Source organism: Lygodium microphyllum, chromosome 6 (assembly GCF_053477565.2).
Source record: "Lygodium microphyllum isolate KBCC chromosome 6, Lygodium_microphyllum_v1.1.10, whole genome shotgun sequence".
In the NCBI taxonomy this organism is placed as follows: Eukaryota; Viridiplantae; Streptophyta; class Polypodiopsida; order Schizaeales; family Lygodiaceae; genus Lygodium; species Lygodium microphyllum.
The window spans coordinates 58,736,005-58,760,933 of record NC_141140.1 but is presented as its reverse complement, the minus strand read 5'-3'; the positions used below and the strand labels follow the sequence as shown (position 1 = coordinate 58,760,933).

Below are 24,929 nucleotides of genomic sequence, written 5' to 3'. Positions count from 1 at the left end.
CTTCTTTGCCAACAACTTTTCCATCACTATCAAGAATTTCTGCACTTGTTTTCTTGAATCTCACTTCATGACCAAGATCAGTTATGGCAGCAACTCATAACAGACTTCTCCTAATTTTGGGAACATACAACACATTTAGAAGCTTTTTGACATCACCATTTGCAATAAAAAATGAAATAGTACATGTATCCACAGCAGGGCATTTTGCATCATTTCCAATCGTCACAGTGATGGATTCTTGTAGAGGCTGTATAGAATTATATAGACCTTTCTTGTTGGTTATGTGACAAGAGGCCCCACTATCCAACATCCATGAGTTAATGGTAGATTGCAAATATTAGACACACAATGGTCACCTTTTTGCCATCCGATCACATAGACCTCATCTGATATACAAGTCAAGACTCAACCAATATTTGGGCTCACATTTGGCTTCTCCTCATAATGGGGGCCTTACAACTTTGAGGCACCATGGATCATTGGTGGCACCTTATGAGGGTGGGGCATTGAGCATATCTAATAATTGGTTGTAGTCGATCATAATAGCTTTGATACCATGTTGAGATGTAGAGAGAGAATATATGTAGAGACGTGAGACGGAGAGAAGAGACACACCATATACACTCCCAGAGACTACATCATATTGATCACAATCTACATATATATAGGTGAGACCTAGTCTAGATAGGGTGAGCTATATATAGCTCCAATATCATATAGGAGCATAAGCAAAAAATAAAAACATATGATGGCATGATGCTGTTTGTCCACATATCATCGGCTCCAGTAGTTCCCAAGATCTTGTGTAGGCATTGACCTACAACCCTAATCTCCATAGCCACTTCATTCATAAAACATGTGGAGCTAACACACCTACAATTGTATGAACATCCTTCATAAAATATGGTTATCCACCATCAATTCATAGTAAATATACATTTTGGAGAGAATTTTCACATAGTAGATACTTCTCCACTAAAAAATCTTTCTACTACCCTTGAAACGTATTAGGATAGATGAAGATGGTTTGGAAATGAAATTCCTCCACATTTTCTCATAATCATGTCCCATCCAAAGCTTCCAAAGTGATGATGTGCAGCCACACAAATTAGCCATGTAGCCTCCATAATCAACACTACTAGTCCTTCAACTACTACCATCAATTCACAGCCAATAAATATGCCTTTTGAAGATAGGCTCCACATAGCAAATCATCCTTCTCCACTCAAAACATTGGATTTCACCATAGAAACATACTAGGATAGATGAGGATAGTCCAATAAGAAAATTCCTCCACAATCAACTGCAATCGATACTGTATTTTCTCATGACCATGTCCTATCCAAATCAACATATTGGTCCTTTAACTAATACTAGCCTAAAAAACAATAAATTTTCCTCCAATTATATTGAATTTTAGCCCTTTCAGCATCTCCTTCATTTTGTTCTCTATAGCATAATAGTATTGCTATCGATTATGAGCTTTCCCTCTTGGATTTTTTGTCTCCTTTTTAAATCGTTCAATCTCAACAACATAGTTTCTAGAATCCTCATCAGCATCAGATTCTTCATTAGCTTCATCATTTATCCTTGAGAAAGTAGGCATACAATGATAGATGATAGATTATTATTCTTGTCAATTACTTTGATAATAAGCTTTCCTCTCTCTACCCTCTTTTCCCATTTATGAAAAGCAAGCATGCACCATCCCCAAAATGCATGATAGCTTCCATAAGAAAGCATTCCCCTCCTCAATTAGCCATATCTTCCTTATCACCATCCCCTTTTTTACCATTTTAATTAGCTCTAGATATTAAGAATATCATCTTAGCACACTTTTCTTAGTACAATCCACCTCATTATCTCACATATTATGTATGCATGTGCTTTTTGTTTCTATCCATAAGCATACACATTTGCATAAGAATTCAATCACAAGAAAGGACAAAAATATTTTATGTGCTTCAAATACATTATGATCATCCTTTGTTCATCACAAGAGGGCATTCTTATGTATAAGCATTTCCATCTTTTCCGACACTAATTATTGCCTTGACTATTAATCCATATGTCATGCAGTTTCTTAATGTTGAAAGCATGAATGTCAAATAGAGTACATAACTACTCACAAAGATAAGGAATAGAACTTAATGCCTTATCCATAAAGTTGAATGCATGGTAGTGCTAAGAAATAGAAAAAAATTTAGTAGCATGACTTTTTCCCATCCCAAATATATAGCATCATGACATCCATCCCCTCCCAACTTCCACATCCCTTGGATGTGCCACACTATGCAACCCTTCAGGATCAAAACCTGGCTTCTCATCACCCAAAGGATGAGGTGCTCAAACATCCTCCTGCAAGCATCATAAACCCAAATCATGAGCATCCTTAGAAACAGATAACAATCTAAAACACTCTCACTCGTATGATAAGGCACTGATAACTCATGATGTCCAAGTATCATGTAACCCTTTGCAACCAAATCCACGAATTTCTTAGGCCCTCCAAGATCAAATGGTTATCCAAAATCCCATTGAGTATCTCATATCATATAGTTTCCCCTATATAAACCATTTCCATATTTTATTATCTTTCACATTAAAGCATATGATCCCAACTTCAAGTATCCTCAAGGGAACATAATCCATAGTATATATCTCTTAATTTGGTGGTAGAAAATGACTTGCAAATGCATCTTCTCTAGATAATATGGCTGGATCAACCATCTGCATGAAACTCAATGCTCTCTCAAAGAATACATTTCTTTTGTATCCTCAAGTACCATAGTATCTTCCTTCTCTTACATGATAGATATGCATACTTCATCATTCCATCATCAATAGACACTTTTCCAATAACCTTAGTAGTAGTTGATTCACATTATCAATAACAATATGTATAGCACCCTCTACTAGCACTACATCAGTCAATGCATCTGTATCTTGAGCATCAACTAGCATATGAGACAACATAGAAGCATCCTTAGCTAAGATATCTACATTTTTACAACTCTCTAGAACAATTTATACATTTATAATTATAGTTAATACATCTATATTTGTAGCACCAACTTGCATATAATATACTATAGAAGTAGCACAAGTTAAGACCTTTACAACATTTTCACCTTGTAGCAATGCATCTGCCATATCCTTAGCATTTTCTAGAAATGCTTGAGTAGATTGTACATCTACATTAGTGAGTACATTATGCATATCCTCCATAGGCAAGACATCCTCTTCTCCCAATGTTTCAGTTGTACCCTCTATGAGAGCATCTACCAGTAACACAGATAGTACCAGGTAACTCATCATATAAGGTATCTATATAATTTTCATACTAAAACTCTTCCTCAAGGCATGTAAACTTAAATTGTAACTCATAATACTCATGCAAGAGTTCTTAAGCATAATCTTACACATTTTCTATTTGCTATTTTTCTTGAAGTCATGTAAGCTTTAACTACAACTCTTGGATTTTCTATCATAGTGCGTTCGATTTTGATTTGTGAGACCTTATAGATAGTTCATTTAGGTTTCAATCTTGCACTAGATCATGTTGAGAATATTTTTGTTTGAGTTATCTTTCATCAAGCCTAGAAATTTCCTTCTTTATATCTTCCCAATCTATTGTCAACCCTTTCTCTATATTAGCATCTTTCAAAAGATCCAAAAGACTTGATTGCAGTGTCAAATTCACTGCCTAAACAAACAATCTACTTTTTAGTATCTCAAGCATCACTTTATCTCTTCTTGAAAACTACACGTATCTAAGATCAAATTCATGTTATAATTTTGACACTCGTAACCCCTTATTGGATTTATCAACCCATTCCAAGACAGTTACTGTGGTCAACTGCTACATGGCTAAACCTCCACCTTGATTGACCTCACATTGGGTCCACCAATATGTTGGGAAGATTTGCAAGCAATGGCCAAAAAGACATTGGGTCTCTACTTGTGAAAGTTTAGGAAGAGAAGAAATTGAAGATGAAGATGAAGATGAAAACACTCAAACTGAAAGCAACATTTAAATCTCTTAAACTTTTAATGGCTTAAGATACATATTTCATTATGCAACATGAGCCAACACCCTAAACCCAATCCTAATCAATTCTTGGAGAATTTCTCCATCATAGATACAAGTGTAATTTTGTTCATCTTACCTTCTATCTTACATCCATATCCCACATTATCGAGTTGTGACTACCATTTAAAAAAATGGACAGTGTAACTACACAGGGACTCCGGAGAGAGAGCGAACACACCTACCAAACTCTCAGAGAAGAAGGCGTTTGGCAGCCACATGATGCACATCAGAGAATCCAGACTAGAGTTGTAGGCCCACAAGGAGAGGGCTGAGGCGTCCACCAGCGGCATTAGTAGCAATAGCTAGAGCATAGGCCATAGGGCCAGAGCATCCACCAGAGAGGGCGGCGGCGGCCAGGGCGTACGGTGGCAACGCAGGGCGTACGGAGGCGGCACAAGGCACCCAGAGGAGGCATAGGGCACAAAGCGTGGGCCAGTGGCATAGGGCGTAGGGCGGCGGCGGCTATGCTAGCACCCACCAGCGGCGATGACGGCTAGATTACAGGCCATAGGGTGTAGCCAGATCAGAGGGCATAGGCAACGGCCACAACATCCACCAGCCAACGACGTTTTGAAGTACAATAGGTATCATGGACATCGAATGGCACCTGCTTGGGCCCTCGTGCACACTACAGCCCCTTGGGCCTCGGTGCTCACTGTCTGGGCCGCCCTGTACTGCACCTTGCCAGCAACAGTAGTCGAGAGAAGAGCCCAATCTCCAAAAGGCACCAAGTGAGGAGAGAAGAAGAAGAAGTCATCTAAAGGTTGAAGAGACAGCAAGGCATAGAAACATACCAGGATAGACCTCCAATATCTACTAAACTCAATACCATATTTTCTCATAAGCATATACTATCCAAAGCTCCTAAAGTGATGATGTGTAGTCATGGAAATCAACCATGTAACCTCCATAATCAGCATACTGAAACTTCATCTACTACTAACCTTGAGAATAGTGTCTTTCCCTCCAATTATACTTACTCTTGACCCTCTCAACATCTCCATATTTCTCTAAAGAATAATAGTATTGTTGTTGACTATGAGCCTTCCTTCCTTTATTTGTGGTTATCTTTTCAAACCATTTAGTCTAGAAACATAGTTGGTAGACTCATCATCAACATTCTTGAGAAGGTAGGCATACTATGATAAATGACTATTTTTGTCAATTGATCTAATCATAAGCTTTCTCTCTTTATCCTCTTTTTCCATTTATGAAAAGCAAGCATGCACCATCCCTAAAATGGATGATATATTCCATAAGAAAGCAATCCGCTCCTCAATTAGCCCTAGCTTCCTATCCGCATCCCCTTTTTTATCATTTTAATCAAGTCTAGATATTAATACTATCATCTTAACACACTTATCTCAGTACAGGTCTCCTCATTATCTCACATATTATGTATGCATATGCTTTTTGTTTCTATCCATAAGCATATGCATTTGGATAAGAGTGCAATCATATGAAAGGACACAAATATTTTATGTGCTTCAAATACATTGCGATCTCTCTTTGTTCTTCACAAGAAGGCATTCTCATGTATAAGCATTTTTGGCCTTTCCAACACTAATTCCTATCTTGACCGCTAAGCCACATGTCATGTGCTTTCCCGATGTTGAAACAATAAATGTAAAATAGAGTACATATCTACTCAAAGACAAGGAAAAGCTATTTGAGTCCCCATAACATTGAATATATATGTGATAGTGCTAAGATATAGCAAAAAATTTAGTAGCATGACTTTTTCCCATTATAGGTGCATAGCATCATGAGAATGTGGATACTGGTCATTCTATGTTTTTTTAAGATCCTCCTCTTGGCTAAAAGTATTTCTTCCATGTTGTTAAGAGACTTTGCATGTATGGCTAGGAACATCATGTCTTAGAGTTCGAGAGTTCTATGGACAAAGAGATCGATTTCATATTGAGAAGAAGAGAAGATGAGTTGATTCAATAGAGTAGAAAAATTATTGAAGCATGTATTTACAATCCATTGAAGAGAATAAATCTAACAAAAATGAGCATGACTTTCAATATTAAAGGCTCAACAATAGTAAAACTAAGCTTTGATAAGTTATGCTTGATTATGAAAAAGCTATAATATTTGCATGCAATCAATATCTACTTTATATGAGAAGAGTTTGGCTCTTCTTTATATTAATTTGACATTTTTTAATGTTATATTAGCCCTTTATATTTAGCATAAAATATCCATAACATGGAGATTTGAAGCATCCATGTTCTATGTATCAAATCAGCCCTCTTATGCCTCTCAAATCTAGGATAGCAATGTATAACTTGATCATAATCTTAAACTTGAGAGCTTTATGGATGTGGATGCACTCATACTCATGACATGCCACGTGTAATGGATATCAGCCATAGTCCACTTGAGTGGTTATGTCCTTCCACATGATGTCCACCCCCTCTAAGCCTAGACATCCTTTAAATGTACCATACCTTTTAGTCTTTAGCAATAGTGGAGCTCCTCATCTTCATTGTCTTCTTCATCTTCTAGGTTATTATAAATATGTTATATGTCTTTCTCTTATTCTTCCTAGGAATCATTGGCATCTCTTCTCTTGAATAACTTTAAAATCCTTTTGTAGCAATGGGAACCTTCAACTTCTTACCATCAAGTTCAAGTTGAGTTATGTAGCATTATTATGTATGTGCTTCATAGTGTATGGGCCAAACCACCTCTTTGAAACCTTCTTGATAGTGCTATGTTGATTGTCAAGACTACTTCCATAAATTAGCACCCAATCTCCTTCTTCCACTAAACCCATGCTCCTTCTCAAACCTATCCTTGTTTTCAACTTGTCTTCTCTCAATCCCATCATTGTAAGTTCAATATCTTCAAGCCTTCTTTCTAAGTGCCGAATACATGGTGCAAGAAAATTTTCCATGATCATATCTTCTTCAAAAGGGAATATATTCCAAGTGGTAGCAATATCCTCAAAGGGCATGATCGGGTTTTGACAATTCATTAATTTAGGAGGCAGATATCCATTGGTTGCACTATGTGTAGTATGATTAGCCTATAAAGCATACAAAAGTAACTGAGCCTGTCACTTGCAAATATTTCCTCGATGTGATTTACCCAAATATTTAATAACAAATAAGTGGCCTCTTTAACTGTTTGTATTCCCTTTAGGATTGCAAGCTATGGTGAGAGCAAGATTTTTTCCCAACCTTGAGAGAAATTCCATAGCTTCTTTTGCATCCAATTCATTATGTCTACTCTATTTTTTGCAACACAACCATAGCATCATATTACATCCTCCAAAATAAATTTGAATACTATATGAGTAACACTCACTCTTAAATCTTGTCATTATACTTGATTTGTAACATCTTCTCTTACAAGAGTACTATATTGCATTTTCCAACAATCCATAGGAATAATCACTATGTCAATCACCCAATTATAACACATAGCCAATAGATATGTTGGATCCACCATTACTTTACACCTATAAAAAAATAACATGTCCCTTTAGAAAAAAGTCTTTGCAAATTTAAATTCAATTATTTAACTTTAAAACCCTCATACGGATTCACATGTATATCAAATTATCAATGTTCACTAAAATAGGTATAGTTACTCAATCAATCCAACGTATCACAACCCCTTAGAGCTAAGCAAGATATAAAATTATAGGCTACATTTGGGTGAGGAAGTCTCTTTTTCAACCCCACCCTCAAGCATAGACATTATTATACCATGATTAGAGGGTGTGCTCTCATCGTTCTGAGCTCAATCTAAAGATGGCCAAAATAAAGCTAATGCCATAATTGCAAAGAGACAAGTTGCAAGATAGAACCTGAAACCATCTCCCCTTTTGTTAACTACACATGCCAACAATGCAACACAAATTTAGCATGTAACATCATCAAAAAATAAAACCATCTAATCTTAAAGGCATACTTAGTTAATAAATTCAATGTATCACAATTATTCAGAGCCAATCAGAGTATAAATTTATTAGTTATCTTTGGTCGCAAAACAATGTATTTACACCCCTTTCTCAAGCCTAGGCTCCACAATGTCTCATTTCTAGGTATTATACTCTCATCCATGGGTCTATTATTGTGAGCACACCTACCAACAAGACAACATAAATTTACGATGTAACATGTAATGACCTAGATCCTTCTAACCCTTGGACAACACACTAAAACCAAAATGTGCTAGGGTACAAGATGTGAAAAGTGTAAGTTATCAATGAATATATCACATTTATGAGCTCATCACTTCATCTTCCATTACTGCATTGACTAGTTCTCCTTGAGCTCATGAGCCTTTGAGGTCTTTTATTAGTAGTCTTATTGCTTAACCTAGGTGCTTATTCCTATACCTAATATAATAGTTTCAAGAGTAACGAGTTCGACTTGGTATAAAACATTATGGCATGCTTAACATCAATGAATTGTGATTCAAATAATATATTTGAAAGATAATGTAACAAGAAAGGGTTAGTTTAGAAAACAAGGGTTCTCTAATTTACAAATAATACCCTCTAGCAAGTTAGCATAAACATAATGGGTTAAGCATTTTTTAGTAATTCTATTTTTTGGTGGCTACCACATCTCCAATATTTGACTCACATTGCACATGTAACTAGGTATCAACATCTCAATGGATGTAGTCTGCTCTTGGGCACGTATCTACATGTAGCATGCAATCTCATTCTTCCATACAATGAGTGCACCATGCATGGGCCCTTGCTATCTCATTCCACCACTCATTGCTTGGTCGCAATCTCAAGCTATGAACATGTCACATCAATCCATTTGCATGTAGGACTTGATATGTCTACATAAATTCTTGCTACTAAGCATTAATATTTCAATACATGTAGTCTTGTTGCTAGGCATGGACACAATGAGAGAAATGGTTAATGTTTTTCAAATTCCCATTTTCCTAATCTCAATCTTCTTCTATTGTTGGGAAGCCATAAAGCTAAAAGAGAGAAACTCAAAGCAAGAGAGATGTGGAATAAGGGGAGTGCTTTTACATGAAAATACATACATACAACTCTAAAATCTATAGTAGTTCACAACATGGGGTATAACATCACAAATTTTCTATGGACATTAGTGGTACATGATGTATGGAGGCTATATGTATTTTAGAGATAGGATTTCATGGCTTTAATCACTCTCACACCAAGAATATAACTCCTAGGCATAGACAACACATTGGGAACAATAAACACACAAAAAAATCTCAACATCATATATAAGTGCACCTTTGTATTTAATATTTTTCAAGGAACACCAAGCTTTCACCCTAGTTCACAAACCAAGAGCATCAGCACCATTACCCCTTGCAACTCCATTGTACGTAGATAAGTAGAACTCCTTGGATCACATTCAAGGTCTTTACTCCAACCAACAAGAAATTACTCTCTATAAGTAGACTATGCTCCTCCATGACATCCTCGCGGACTTTTGTTGCAAGCTTCAATGGGAGAAACCTCAAATTTAATACCTTCAACCCCCCAAATGGGGATTTAATGCCTTGCTTGTATCCATAAGTGACATTGATAACAACACCTCTATTTACATAGAACAGTTCCATAGTAGTAGCACCATCTTCTCCAAGAAGATGGTAGCCACAAAAACACTACCTCTCCATCTCAATATTCGTAATAGAGAGTAGCACAAGTAGATACTCTAAGCCTCTCTACACTAGGAAGTCCACAATATCAACATCAATAGTAGGGCCTCTTGCCCCTATATCGTGCTTTTCACATAGCATATATATCATCCTTGATACGTTCTTTCCCATCTGTTATAAAATACGAGATACACACTCGACTTTCTTATATACTTAAAATATATATGGCGAATATTATGTTGGCATAGAGGGAGAATAGATGAGAGAAAAGAAAGATGTAGAGAGAGAGGTAGAGAAATTGGCAACACACTAGGGACTGGAAGATGGGCCAGTCCCCCCCCTTGTGGAGTTATATTATTGACAAGGAGCAAGCTCCTCCATTACACATAAGCTAGTTCTTACTTGTAGATCTTGGAAACAAGATCACGGTTCCTTTCATGGTATACAACCGGCTAACACATGCACAACTTGGAAGTTGGCACCTTTTGATCCTTCTTAAGTCTCCTTCTCTTCTACACAATATGTGTAGGGCTCTCCTCTTGGTGCTTGATATCAGCAGAGCTTCCATAGCACTTCCACCTTCTCTTCTCCTCTTGGAACTTTATTTTAGCAGGGCTTTCACAGCACTTGATTTCAGTAGGGCTTCCGCAGCACTTGCACCTTCTGTTCTTCTCTTGGATACATGAAAAGTGATGCTTCCTTCTACCTCTCCCTTACACCCAAAGAGAGCCTCCTCTTTTATAGGCTTTCAAGAGCTTCTCTTCTTGGAGAGAGAGTTGAGTTGTTCTTCATGCAAGATGTGGTTGTTCCACTCTGCAGCACTAATTTCGAGATATCTCTTTGTGCATTGTTTGGATGAAAAAACATCCAACACAAAAGTTGTAGATCTCCTTGTTTCCGATAACCCTCGTGGCCCATTTTTAGAGATCATTTTTCTATTGCAAGATATTTTAAAAATGGATTCTCCAAAAAATAGCTTTTTAAACTGTACTCTTAACTTGTGGTCCATGCAACCACTTTGAGTCATAGATAAGGAGAGTTCATTAGATGGCCTTGGGCCTTAACCTTAAGATTGAATTCCACACAAAATCTCGTGTCATTTTAGACCTTAGAAAGAGAAAATCACTTCTCTCCTCACTTCCAAAGGATCACGTTCTCTCGTCTTTCTTAGTGAGAGAATTCCCTCTCTCGTCTTTCTTAATGAAAGAAAAGACCTTAAATCTTGACTTGTAGGTGAGAGGGTGACCCCAAATGAATGCAATGCTCGCTACACACAATTAAAACATTCCCAGGCGTCCCTGGATGCACACATAAATACATAACACAATGCTAATGCACTTCCTCTTCTTAGAACTCAATCCATCTTCATTTATGTGTAACTCCCTGGTTCTTGTGTACACTCTTACACTTGGCAGACACTTCTTTCCCCCTTGATAACTTGTACTGACTGTACCAGATATCTCTGTCACAGTGGTTTGATCACCCCATTAAGTGATACACTAGGAATACTGGTCTCTAAATGGTCTCATGGCCATGCTAGATCATCATTAACACTTAAAGAAAAGTGAGTCATTAATTTAGTGACATGAATTTACTAAATAGAGAATGCGTAATAAGAAATCAATTTAATGACATCCCTTTGGCTTCTAAACAGTTGACCTCAACTGTAGAGGGGATACATAGTCTTTAAGAAGATCTAGAAAGTCTTATAGTTCTCTCTCTGTCATAAAATGAGCGTGCAATGGGGGATAATTCTTAAACTTAACCAGATACTTTCTTAATACCTTACCTGACCTTAGAGTATTGTCCTGATGGTGTAAAATTCTTTCAGGCACAAGGAACTCTTCTGTTTCTTCTATGTCAGCTAAATCTTCCTTGATTGGTTCCATTGGAGGTTCTCCAATATAGGGATGTAGCAAACTTATATGGAAAGCATTATGGATGTTCCAATGACTTGGTAGATCCAAACAAAAAGTCACATCATTTATCTTATCTGTGATCTTGAAAGGGCCATACTAGCGATTAGAAAGCTTAACCACTTTACCCTTTTGACCTTTCGTCTTCTTCAAGTGAGCCTTCTCAAACTTAAGAAGAACATACTGTCCCAACTTGAGATCTAACTTACGACGATGCTTATTTGCTTCGCATATATGCTTCTCTTGTGTCCTTTGGATAGCAGCTTTTACTTGAGTGAAAGTTGTATCAATGTCTCTAACAAAATCATATGCTGCAAAGATCTTATCCTTCATAAGAAGAATGGGTGGTAAATGAGGCTTACCATAGATGATCTCAAAGGGTGCCTTACCAGTACTACAGTGCACCGTATTATTGTATGCAAACTCTACTAAAGACAAATACTTTTCCCAGTCTCTTTGATTATTAGAGACATAGGAATTCAAAAGGTCCAAAACAATATAATTAGCACTTTCACTCTGCCCATCCGTTTGAGGATGATAAGAGGATGAAAACTTTAACTTTGTCCCGAGGTTCTCGAAGAGAGCTTTCCAAAAGAGATTGGTCATGCGGGGATCTCAATCACTTATAATGGACCTAGGCATGCCATGATACTTGAAAATATGAGGAATGAATAGCTTAGCCATATGATCGGTTTTAATTGTCTTTCGCACAAGTATAAAGTGAGCTTGCTTACTGAATCTATCAATGATAGTCCAGATTGCATCATTACCTACTTGTGTGCAAGGAAGCTCCATGATAAAGTCCATGGCTATACTTTCCCAAGGATCATTGGGAATAGGTAATGGCTTCTATAGACCAGGTGGTTTATGTATGTCATTCTTTACTTTTTGGCATATCTTGCACTCGCAGACATATCTTTTAATGTCATCTCTAAGAGTGGGCCAAAATAAATATATTTCCAATGCTTGAGTAGTGGGTAGAATACCCCTATGTCCAGCATAAGGAGATTCATGTGCTTCATCCATTACCTTGTGTCGCAATGGTAATGCTACACAAATTGCTTGATGATGATACAAATAACCATCTCAATCGAGTAAGGTGTAATCGATTGACCTGAGTGAAGCTGATCCCATATCGTTGAGAAGCCAGAATCAGTTGCATACATTTTGGGTAAATCCATGAACTCGTTATGGTAAACAGTTGTGATTGCATTCAGTCGAGGTCACTGTGATAAAGCATCTGCTACCACATTCTTAGTTCCAGATGTGTGAAGGATTTAAAAATGAAACATAGATAAGAAATTTTCCCAACACATATGTTTCTCTGAGAGCTTCTTGTGAGTGATGAAGTATCTTGGACTTTGGTGATCTGTTTTAATAACAAAATCTGCACCTAGTAAATAGTTTTTCCATACTTGAAGAGGATGTACCACCGCCATAAGCTCTTTCTCATATACTAGAGCATGTAGCTCATGGTCCTTGAGGTGTCGGCTCTCAAATGCTACTGCATGATGCTCTTGGTTAAGCACAGCTCCAATGCAATCCCTAGAAGCATCGCAGTGAACTTCAAAAGGTTTTTGAAGATTCGGAACTATGAGAACTGGTTCTTGAGTCACAAGAAACTTAATTCTTTCAAAGGCTTGTAGTTACCTTGATCCCCAACAAAAAGGTATTCGCTTCTTAGTAAGGTCATGTAGAGGAGATGCAACATACGCAAAACCTCATATGAACCTCCTATAGTATGAACATAGGGCAAAGAAACTTCTAACTTCATGTACATAAGTAGGTGTAGGCCATTCAACAATGGCTCGAATCTTCTCAGGATCCATTCTCACCAAATTTTGAGAAACAATATGGCCTAAGTAATGAATTTCCGAAATAAAAAATTCACTCTTCTTAGCATTGACCTGTAGTCTATGCTTGCAAAGCTCTTAAAAAACAATGGATATATGTTTTCTATGCTCTTCTTCAGATTGTGAAAATATTAGAATGTCATCAAAGATGACACGTGAACTTTGAGTGAGGTCTGAAAATTCTCTCCATCATTCAATTGAATGTGGCGGGCGCATTACTCAAACCAAATGGCATGACGAAGAACTCGTATAGTCCAAATGTTGTACGAAAAGTCGTCTTATGAACATCTTCAGGTGCTATCCGTATTTGGTGATAGCCGCTCTTGAGATCAATGCGACTAAAGATACTAGCCCCTTACAACTTATCCAAGATATCATCTATCCTTGGGATAGGAAAACGATTCTTGATTGTGAACTTGTTCAAAGATCTGTAGTCTATGCACATACGAAAAGAACTGTCTTTTTTTTGAACAAGTAAGACTGGAGAGCAGTATGGAGAAGAGCTAGGTTGAACTAACCCTTTTTCCAACAATTCGTTTACTTATGTTAGGATCTCCTCTTGCTGACTTGCACTTACTCGATAAGGCGGTTGGTTAGGTGGTGAATTGCCTGGGATAAGATCAATTGTGTGATCTTTCGGGCGCTTAGGAGGTAACTCTCCTGGGAGTGAATCACTAAAACAATCTTCATATTGTTTAACAAAATCATGTCTAGCTTGGTCAATTAAAGAGAGAGGTTCTTTTAAAGTCTAAGACTTAGAAGCTAACATGACTCTCTCACAAAAATCATAAACACAAAAATAGCTTTCTTCATTTCTTTAGAAATGCTAACATGACTAACCATTGGCATAGGCCAATCTCCAGCATTAGCAATGCATACTATGTTCAGAACCTTGAATTGAAATGAAAGGGTCTTCTTAACAAATTCGGGAAGAGGTCTAATCTTGTAATGCCAAGGCATGCCTAAGATAACATCACAGTTACCTATTGGTGCAAGTAGAAAAGATTCTTGGTCGTGGTAATCCCCAATTCTAAGATTCAACTTCCCTTGAATAGGATTAGAACTGGTTGTAAGTACTTAAAATGCCGAACCTGATCCAATTGGTGTTCCCAATCGATCCGGTGGAATTTGTAGCCTTTCAATAGTATCTACTGACACAAAATTATCTGTGAACCCTGGATCAAGGCGTATCAAAACTCATTGATTGTTGAGTGTACATCAACCCTTTCAGAGTTGTCTTTTCTTCTCATTTGAATAAGTGTTAGCTTGCACATCTGGAATAGAATTTGAGGATGGCGGAGGAGGATCTTTAGCCACATTTGCTTCCTTCCTTTTGTGAGGAAAATTAGGTTTCATATGCCCTAACTCACCACAAAGAAAGCAACTTCCTTCCTCTTTGTACTTTTGTATCTCTGAGGGTGAGAGATACTTGTGCTTCTTCTGGTTACCCTCTGGCTTTGAATATTGGTAATGGGTAAAGGTAGGTCTTCTTCGATTAGTCCTGTCTCTTGGTTGATCATAGAGCTGCTCTTGTCTAGCTCTATAAGAACTCATCTCCAACTTTTGAGGTGTACTAGGTGTATGCAAACGTTCAGCTATGATGGAAGACTCCATCATGCGAGATAAGGTTTCATGGTGGATACACCTTCATGGTTTTGTGTAAATGAGGGAGTAGGCCAGTTTCAAACTTCCTTTTCTTCTCTTCATCATTGATCTCCATGAAAGGAGTAACCTTGAGAAGAGTAGACCAAAACTTGTCCACATAACTAGTGACCTTTTCATGCTCTTTCTGGCCTAGCCAATCCCACTCCTCCTTGACATCATTCTCAAAATCCAGAGGCAAGAACTGAGCATAAAACGTCTTTTTGAACTTTTCCCAAGTCGTAGGTTTCCTTCCCTCCAAAATGAGAGTCAACCACCAATTGCTAGCGGTGTCTTTCAAGTGCATGTCTACATGCCTTAGCTTGGACTTTTTTGAAAAAATTACCATTAGAAAAAGCAACTTCAAATTTCCTAACAAAGGTTGATGCCTTGGCAGGATCTCTCTTATCGGAGTAAGAGTCAAACTTTATGTCCTTATCCCCAGACTTGAAAGTCTTAATCTTCTTAAGCTTGCTCCTCTTATGGTCCCTCTTTGTCCGTTTGCGGATTGTATGAGACTTAAAACCAAGAGAGTAGAAACTAGAAGATGAGGAGGAGGAGGAGGAACTTGAGTGATCATGGGAGTAGCTGGTTGCTAAGGAAGATTACTCCCTCCTTATCTGTCTCACTGGAGGTGAGGTCTTTTTACTCTTCTTGACCTGAGAGTCCTTCTTCCTTGTAGGAAGCTTCTCAATAATTGGATGCTTTGCACCTTCACCATCAATTGGTGCAATGGTGTTTCTTCCAGTATCACCATCTTATGGAGGATTCGGTCCTTCATAAGTAGCTTCTTCCCTTTCCCTTAAGCTGTCAATAAATTGACGTACTTCGGAAATTTCCAACAAGCTACGATACTCTGTCAATTGAGCATGTAATTGCTCACTTATAGACACTTCATTAGTTGCCATCTTTACACTCTTCTTGCAAGTATAACCTTTACTTTGAGAAAAGCAAAGAGACCTGCTCTGATACCACCGTTATAAAATCCAAAATACATACTCGACTTTCTTATATACCTAAAATATATATGGTGAATATGATGTTGCCACAGAGTGAGAATAGATGAGAGAAAAGAAAGATGTAGAGAGAGAGGTAGAGAAATTGGCAACATACTAGGGACTCGAAGATGGGCCAGTCCCCCCCCTTGTGGAGTTATATTATTGACAAGGAGCAAGCTCCTCCATTACACATAAGCCTGTTCTTACTTGTGGATCTTGGAAACAAGATCACGGTTCCTTGCACGATATAGAATCAGCTAACACTTGCACAACTTGGAAGTTGGCACCTTTTGATCCTTCTTGAGTCTCCTTCTCTCCTACACAATATGTGTAGGGCTCTCCTCTTGGCGCTTTATTTCAACAGAGCTTCCGCAGCATTTGCACTTTCTCTTCTCCTATTGGAACTTGATTTCAGTAGGGCTTCCACAACAGTTGCACCTTCTCTTCTCCTCTTGGAACTTGATTTCAGTAGGGCTTCCGCAACACTTGATTTCAGCGGGGCTTCCATAGAACTTGCACCTTCTCTTCTCCTCTTGGATACATGCAAAATGATGCTTCCTTCTACCTCTCCCTTACACCCAAAGAGAGCCTTCTCTTTTATAGGCTTTCAAGAGGTTCTTTTCTTGGAGAGAGAGTTGAGTTGTTCTTCATGCAAGATGTGGTTGTTCCACTCTACAACACTAATTTTGAGATATCTCTTTGTACGTTGTTTGGATGAAAAAAAGTCCAACACGAAATTGTAGATCTCGTTGTTTCCGATAACCCACATGGCCCATTTTTAGAGATTGTTTTTCTATTGCAAGATATTTTAAAAATGGATTTTCCAAAAAATAGCTTTTTAAATTATACTCTTAACTTGTGGTCCATGCAACCACTTTGAGTCATAGATAAGGAGAGTTCATTAGGTGGCCTTGGGCCTCAACTTAAGATTGAATTCCACACAAAATCTTGTGTCATTTTAGACCTTAGAAAGAGAAAATCACCTCTCTCCCCACTTCTAGAGTATCACGTTCTCTCATCTTTCTTAGTGAGAGAATGCTCTCTCTCGTCTTTCTTAATGAAAGAAAAGACCTTAAACCTTGACTTTTAGGGGAGAGGATGACCCCAAATGAATGCAATGCTCATTACACACAATTAAAACATTCCCAGGCGTCCTTGGATGTGCACATAAATACATAACACAATGCTAATGCACTTCCTCTTCTTAGAACTCAATCCATCTTCATTTATGTGTAACTCCCTGGTTCTTGTGTACACTCTTACACTTGGCAGACACTTCTTTCCCCCTTGATAACTTGTACTTCCTGTACCAGATATCTCTGTCACAGTGGTTTGATCACCCCATTAAGTGATACACTAGGAATACTGGTCTCTAAATGGTCTCATGGCCATGCTAGATCATCATCAACACTTAAAGAAAAGTGATTCATTAATTTATTGACATGAATTTATTAAATAAAGAAGGCGTAATGAGTAATAAATTATTGACACCATTAATAAAAACATTTACTTTTTTTTAGTAGCCACCATGCTTCCATTATGGCACCTCCATACACATTAAGGCAACCCATTATGGTGGTAGATAAAAAGCTGCCAAATCTTTTTACAAAAAGTAAAAATTTTCTATCTTTTAATATTTTATTAAAATATAAAAAGATAAACTCTAAGGTCATAGCTTTGATGGCCTCTAGTGCTCACATTCTACAAGATTACAACTCATTCTATCATGTTCAACTTCATGATGTTACTTGTATCCTTGAACTCATTATATCGTGTTCAACTTCATGACGTTACTTATATCCTTGAACTCAAAATGATGGAATTCCAAGTCTTGCAATTACCAAAGTATTGTCTTATCCATAAAAACCAATATAGATACATATGATTCCAAGAAAAAACCTACTAGCCATGGGAGGAAACCAAGAACACTCTCCTAGAAAGTCACAAGAAAATTTGTTGCTTGACCATTGTTAATTTGGTTTGCTAAAAGGCTCAAAATGAGCTCAAAACCATCTTCACATTGTCTATTGGTCTCCTAGCCATAGTCTTGTTTAGGACTTCAAAAAATGCAAGGCATTTTTTATGGATTTAGCTCAACAAACTATACTATGATGAGATCATACATAACTACAACCATGAAAAACTCCATGTGATCGGTAAGAATGAGACATGTATATAAATAGACAAATAGAGGTGAAGATGTTGCAAAATATTGCAACATCTCCTTTTGGAGTGTGCATCACCATTGATTTGAAAGTATTACAATTTCTATGCCTCTGGAAGTCTCTTTTTTGAGTGGGTATCTACATCAATTTGAATACATTACACTTTCTATGCCACATTTAATTCAAACTGACCCTTAGTTACTCCTTACACTAGTGCTACAATTTGGCCATTGAGATGCATACAATTCCTTTTTATCACTAAATCCATTACTTTTGGGTCTTCCTCCCCATGGCCAATTGTGGGTAGAAGATATGGAAAATAATCAAGAGCATAGTACTTAGGCTGATCTAGAATTTTAGGAACAAGATTATGCATGATAGGTGACCAATAAGGCTCTACTAGAGGTATTTCAAGTATTCAAGAAGGAATCACTAGCTATTATGCAAAATCATAGTGCTAAGAGAAAAAGTGAGAAAGCCATGTATAAGAGGTTGAAGAGTTTGTAATTTTGCCATTTTTATTTTCCAAAAGCATTATTCATTTGGTAAATTTCTATGTAATCCGTATTACTATTTTTTCATTTTCAATTGGTGTTTGAGAATTTATGAGATCTACTCAAAAGATTACAATTGCTCTGGTTAGTCATCATAATTCAAGCCATGCCTCTATAATTTAACTTTTTTTTGTCTTTTCATTCTCTTATTAGGAATCTCCAACATCCTTTCCTATTGATGTCAATAGCCCACTATCATACAAGAAGCTATCTCCTTTGACAAATAGGAGTTTCTATCATCGAGATTATGTAAATCATACCATATGCCCTAAGGGTACAATTCCCATATCTAGACATCATTTTTTAGATTCTATCCATACGAAGAGAAAGTATGATCTACTACTTAATGAGAGCAGCAAGAACAACAACGATCTCGAGACACATGAGGTAACTAGTTTCTTTTACTCCATTTTCTTGGGATACATAGTTCAAATTTAAGATAAGGTTATTCATTCACATTTTAGTTGTAGGGAAATAAGTTCAAACTTTAGCTCCTAATGGAAGACAAAGAGTGAAAATGAAGACATAGCTAGCACTTTTATGTGGGATATCTCCTATATATTTTCATTTGTTTTATTTGTGATTTTTTGGTATAAGACTTGTCCTAAAGTGAATAGAAGATTTTAGAACATGTTCAATTTGAGTATTCTTAATATCGGTGGCTGCAAAAAATAGGAGTGGGTTGTATCTGTGTGTGTGTGTGGGCATGCATGCATTTATCCATGTATATATTTGTGTGTAGACATATTTATATTCATATATATACAAAGGTTTCTTGTACTATGGTTTCAAAGATATTATATAAAAACTCACTGAACAGGAATTATATAGAGCTTACTTCTAGCTAACTTATCAGATAATGTTGAGGGATATGTGTTAAGCCACAAACCACAAGAATTCAAGAAAACAATAAACACAAATGGAAGACAAAAAGATTACAATAGACTTTGTGTATTACTCTTGAATGAATTTCCACAACTGTAGCTACACCCTAGGCTTACAAACATTATGTCTAAGTCAATTTGTCAGACTAAACTCTTTGAAGCCAATAGTTTGGACACTCTATGCACCCAATAGAAATCTACTATAATAGTATGATAAGTGACCATGTCAGTTTGATAGCCCAAAGCATTCACCAATAGTAGGCAAGTAGATGCCTTACTCAACGAGCCTTGTAAGGAATGGAATATGATCAAAACCTTGAGGACAATAGTCCTCTCTTAAACTGGTTGCAACTTGTTTTTTCCCTAACTTTCTCTTCAAAACTCAAAATATGGTAATCCAACTACTCTAATCAAATGGAGGAGATCTAGTTGATATTAAGTCAATATGGGTAGAATTCTCAAAATACTCCCATAATAGTCGAATATGTATCTTTTTAAGAAACACAATGCTTTTTTGTATTTTCAGATGTGGATGACTTATAGCACTCAAGATAACTCATTGCATGTGTCTGGACCCACCTCAAGTTATCATTAGGTTAATAGAACTTCATAATAGATATTTAGACTATTTTAGAGACTATTTCTGAACCTAGAAAGACTTATTCACATCCTATTTAAATCTTATGTAAGAATATATCTAAAGTGCTTGTATAGATGTCTTTTCCTTGCTTTTCATTCATTGAATGTGTAGACACATGACACCAGATGAAGAGGCACTTGGACTATAAGTGATTAATTGCAAAACTGAAAGACATGCATTAAGGTTTTAATTATAGGTATGCAAGATAATCAAAGGGGAATATAATTGGTAAAGTAAACATAACTTGGAGTTGTCTACTAATGGTTCTCTTGCACCACTATTCTCGAATAAAAGAATGATGACTTGCACTGATCAAGAGGCTTCTCCTTGATTGAGAAGAGGATTGTTTTTTGAGTATATGGTCTGGATAAGTGTTAGATTGTTCTCATACATAAGCACAATCATTGTTATTCCATAAAAGCATTGTTTGTTGTCCAAACACTTGTATGATGATTGCTTATTTCACTTCAGGTTGATCATAGCTAGATTTATGTTGAAAAAGGTCTCTAAAACTTATGTATATATTTTACATTATTGGGTAGGTTATTTTATGTAAACACCATATTAGAGAATTTGGGAATCTCCCAAGTCCCACTTTCAAATAAGTGGTAAAGATTTGGCCATGTATCTAAATCTTAACCCATGCTTCAAAGTGGGACTTCCAAAGACAATCTATATAGTAATTAGGGTGGACTACACTTTCAAACAAGGAAACAAGATTTGATCATGTGACCAAATATTAACTATATTGGGAATTCCCAGACTATATGAGAATTTCCCAAACCTAATATAATGTTTGTAGCACAAGAGGATGCAAACAAGATTTGACCTATTTATCCACCGTATATGTAAGTTTTCTATTCATTTGTTCTTTCCTCATCTTTGAACTCTGAAACCCATCTCTTTCTAGGTTGAACTCTTTTAAATTGACAATAAATGTCTTCTAGCTCATACACAATAAATTTCTTGACATATATTTTAAGTGAAATTGACGTAAAAGGCCCAGGGTGAGAGTTTAGTATCATGGATGATTATTTAGAAGAGTGATTTATATGATGAGATGATTTGAAGTAGATTACGCAAATGTATGGGATGTATAAGCATAAAGAAGCTATTAGAAATTATATTGAGTCAATTGTGGGGGCCAAACTAAAGTAGTTTGAAGGACGCAATATATCTAAGTCCTTGAGGCTCTATGCATATAAATTGAAATTTGTTGGGATTCCAATAAATTAGATGAATTGATACTTTCTTTGGATTGTAATCCTAGATATTAGATTGCATATACATGATATTCATGTAGATCATACTTCAAGCTAGGATGAGTTTTCAAAAGCACTCAAGGATGAACATTTCACAGAGGATGTAGAAAGGGTGATGAAAAAAACTATCTTATAGTGGGTTGTTAAGCCCAACAAGGGGTTAATAGCAACAATATTGCTACAAGAATTTGAGTGCAGATATCGATAGTGAATGGAATAGAGTAATTGAATCTAGAGATGGAGAAGATAGAATTGTTTCTTCATGTTGTAGATTCTTTATTGGTGCTGCCAAGTCTTGAAAAGCTTTTAAAATATGACATCAGAGAACAAGAGCTAAAGATTGATTGGAAAATTATACAAGATGCAAATCTAAGCTTGCAAAAATATAGAGATAAACAGATAAATTGGATGTTGCAGAAGTTGCTCTAGTTCTATAAAATACATAGTAAGTAAAGAGCTAGTTGTAGTTGCAACATCAACTCCAAGCAAACATGATATGATGGAACAATCAATGAAAGGGATCTGGAATTTGTAATCGAAGTCTTCCAATTTAGCAAACAAAATGTGGTTCTTTAAGATCTTCAAGATCTAAATCTCCAAACTATGAAGGGTTTATGCATAGATGTATATGGTGTGATAGTATAGAGCATGCCTAAGAAGATTGTGATACCTATCTACGAGGATGCCTTGAGCAAGGATCTTATTTTCATCAAAGGTAGTAACATTCATTTATGTGAAACAAGTTTGTTTCTTGGTATCAATTTTAAAATATTTAGTATGAGGAAGTTATGTGGAAGATTATGTGTGTGAGACACAAATTTTTTATTGCTGAAGCTACTACTTTTGGTTTGAAGTTTAAAAAAGTTAGAAAGAGGAATGCCAAAAGAGGAGACATGACTGAAAAGAAAAATGAGCTTTGACCTTATCCAATATAGACAAATGAAAAATAGAGATTTCTAGGTATGAGCTACATCGGGTAGAAAATTTCATCCACAAATGATTGTGGCACTAACCTTTTGGAGTGTTTTTTCTATGTATGTATATATTGCTAAAAGTCAAAACATTGAAATTGTTATTGAAGATAAGCATAACTAGAATGATGATAATGAAGGGACATCAAAATATATAACCAAAGGAAGTGGAAAGATTGTTTCCATACCTCATGAAAGCTCTTCATATATTTATCCATGGAAGATGTATCAAAGGGAAAGAAACAATATCAAAGCAAAGGTAATGCTAAGCATTTTGCTTATAAATTGCACTTTGATATTCTAACAACTAGATGTTTGAAGAAGGTTTTCAAAGAAATGATTTTAAATAGTAAAGTGGAATTTATCTTGGGCAAGATTCTTTAGATTTCTAAGCAATAATTTCATGAAGATATCATAGATATTATCAAGAGAAATCATCAATGGGTGATATCAATCATGATAGTGCCATTTTGTAGGGAGAAGAAGAACTATTTTTACAAGGTATATAAGATACATAAGAAACATAGATGCATATGATGTACGAGCAACAATAAGGATAACAAAAAAATGCAGTAGCTTGCAATCAAAATTTTTGAGGGGTAAAATAGGTTTTCTTCATAAAAGAAGAAGTATTAGAGGTTATTTCAAAAGGTCACTATGCTAGAAATAATTTGGCTAGAGCTACTACAAACATTGTCATAAACACGGATGATCTTCAATATCCATGTATTGATAATCTTGGATTTGGGATAAATGTTTTGACAAAGATTTTTCATCAACATGGAAGATGGTACATTGATATGGATCACTGTTGGATGCACTAGGAGATTTTCATGCTACATGTGCAAATGTTAAAGTCACTATAGGAGATGTTCAGGACAAGAAACATTTCTTTGTGTATGTTGTATATGCATTGCCTTACGATTCTTGGGAAACCATATATTATTACTATTCATATGGAATATAAGGTGTTGGATGATGATTTTGCCTATGCCAATATTACAAGCCATGATGGTAAGCATGTTGTTTATTTTCTCACGGTATGCATTAATCATGGAAGAAGTGAGTAACCTTTACCCCCAAATTCTAAAAAATTCAAAGAGTTTTGAGGTAAGATGGGGTTTGAACATATGCTATTATAAAGCGAGAATATGATGGTATGAAAAGGAAAAGTCTCTAGCCTTTTTGAGTAGGTATAGATGTTTTTTTTGTTGGATTTACAACATTTTCAACATATAGTTTAGTTTGTTTTCAAAATCTTGAAAACATGCATAGGAGAGGAAGGAAATATATTTGCAAGGCTCAATAAGATCTAAAGAAGAATGTTTTGCTTGAGTTTGAGGAATGTATTTCAAGGATTTCTAATTAGGTGTCTTATATTGACACTCTGGCAAAACTTGCAACTATAGTTTGTTGTAAGGAGGACACTCAAAGTGAAATGGTCAAAGGATGCGCTATTTACATGTATAGAGTGATTGAGGATTTTGAAAGCTAAGAATGTATAAATAATTTATAAGAGGGATGGGTTGAAACAAAGTACAAAACTATGGCTAAGAAGATAAAACTTGTTGTTCTGCCATTATCTTTGAATGGTAGGAAAAGATAAAGCAAGCTTCTCAATAGCCAAATCTCAAAGATCATATAGAACTTGGGCATAAGTTTATTGTAGAAACTTTGAAAGAGTTGAAAGTGACTGTTAGAGGTAAAAATGGTGATAGAAAGAATGACAATGGAAATGTCCGTGGTAGAGACTCGCAAAAGTCTAGGTCTAAGTCGTGTGGTAACTCACGTAGCAAGTATCGTGGGAGAATTGCTAATGTGACATGTCATCATTCCAGCGAGAAGGGTCATATACGCCCATAGTGTCATGAGTTGCGCAATGAGAAGCGCAAAGAGAATGGGAAAGATAAAGTACAAGAAAATTCATTTTATCGCAATATGGTACATGCGAAATCCAATGTGAAAATCGAGGAGATAAATGTCATGTAGACTAATGACTTCAATGGGGAGTACATACTTGTAGCTAGTTCCTGTGATGCTACACTGTTGACCAAGGTTCAATCTATGTTTGCGTAGTGTTGGATTTTGGATTCTTGTGCTTCATTTCATGTTACAACATGATGTGAGTGGTTCCATTCCTACCGCACTATCTCTGGTTCAGTTCACTTGGGTGATGATAGATCACTTGCTATTGTTGGCATTCAGGATGCAGTTCTCTACTAGCAGTACTTTTCTGTTACAGGATGTACATCATGTACTTGTGCTTACACATAGTTTTATATCTGAAAAGGGTAGCTTGATAATGATGGGTTTCATGTCTCTTTTGGGAA

At 36.4% G+C, this 24,929-nt stretch overlaps 1 protein-coding gene across 1 annotated transcript in view; it reads left to right on the top strand.

The window, feature by feature from the left end:
- Positions 1 to 4,579: 4,579 nt before the first annotated feature.
- Positions 4,580 to 24,929, top strand: part of LOC148034607 (protein neprosin-like) — a 31,953-nt gene continuing 11,603 nt past the window's right edge. Inside the window, exon 1 of the mRNA XM_087680686.1 lies at positions 4,580 to 4,786. Within this exon, the coding sequence (XP_087536812.1) occupies positions 4,580 to 4,786 (207 nt within the window). The remainder of the gene's footprint in view (positions 4,787 to 24,929) is intronic.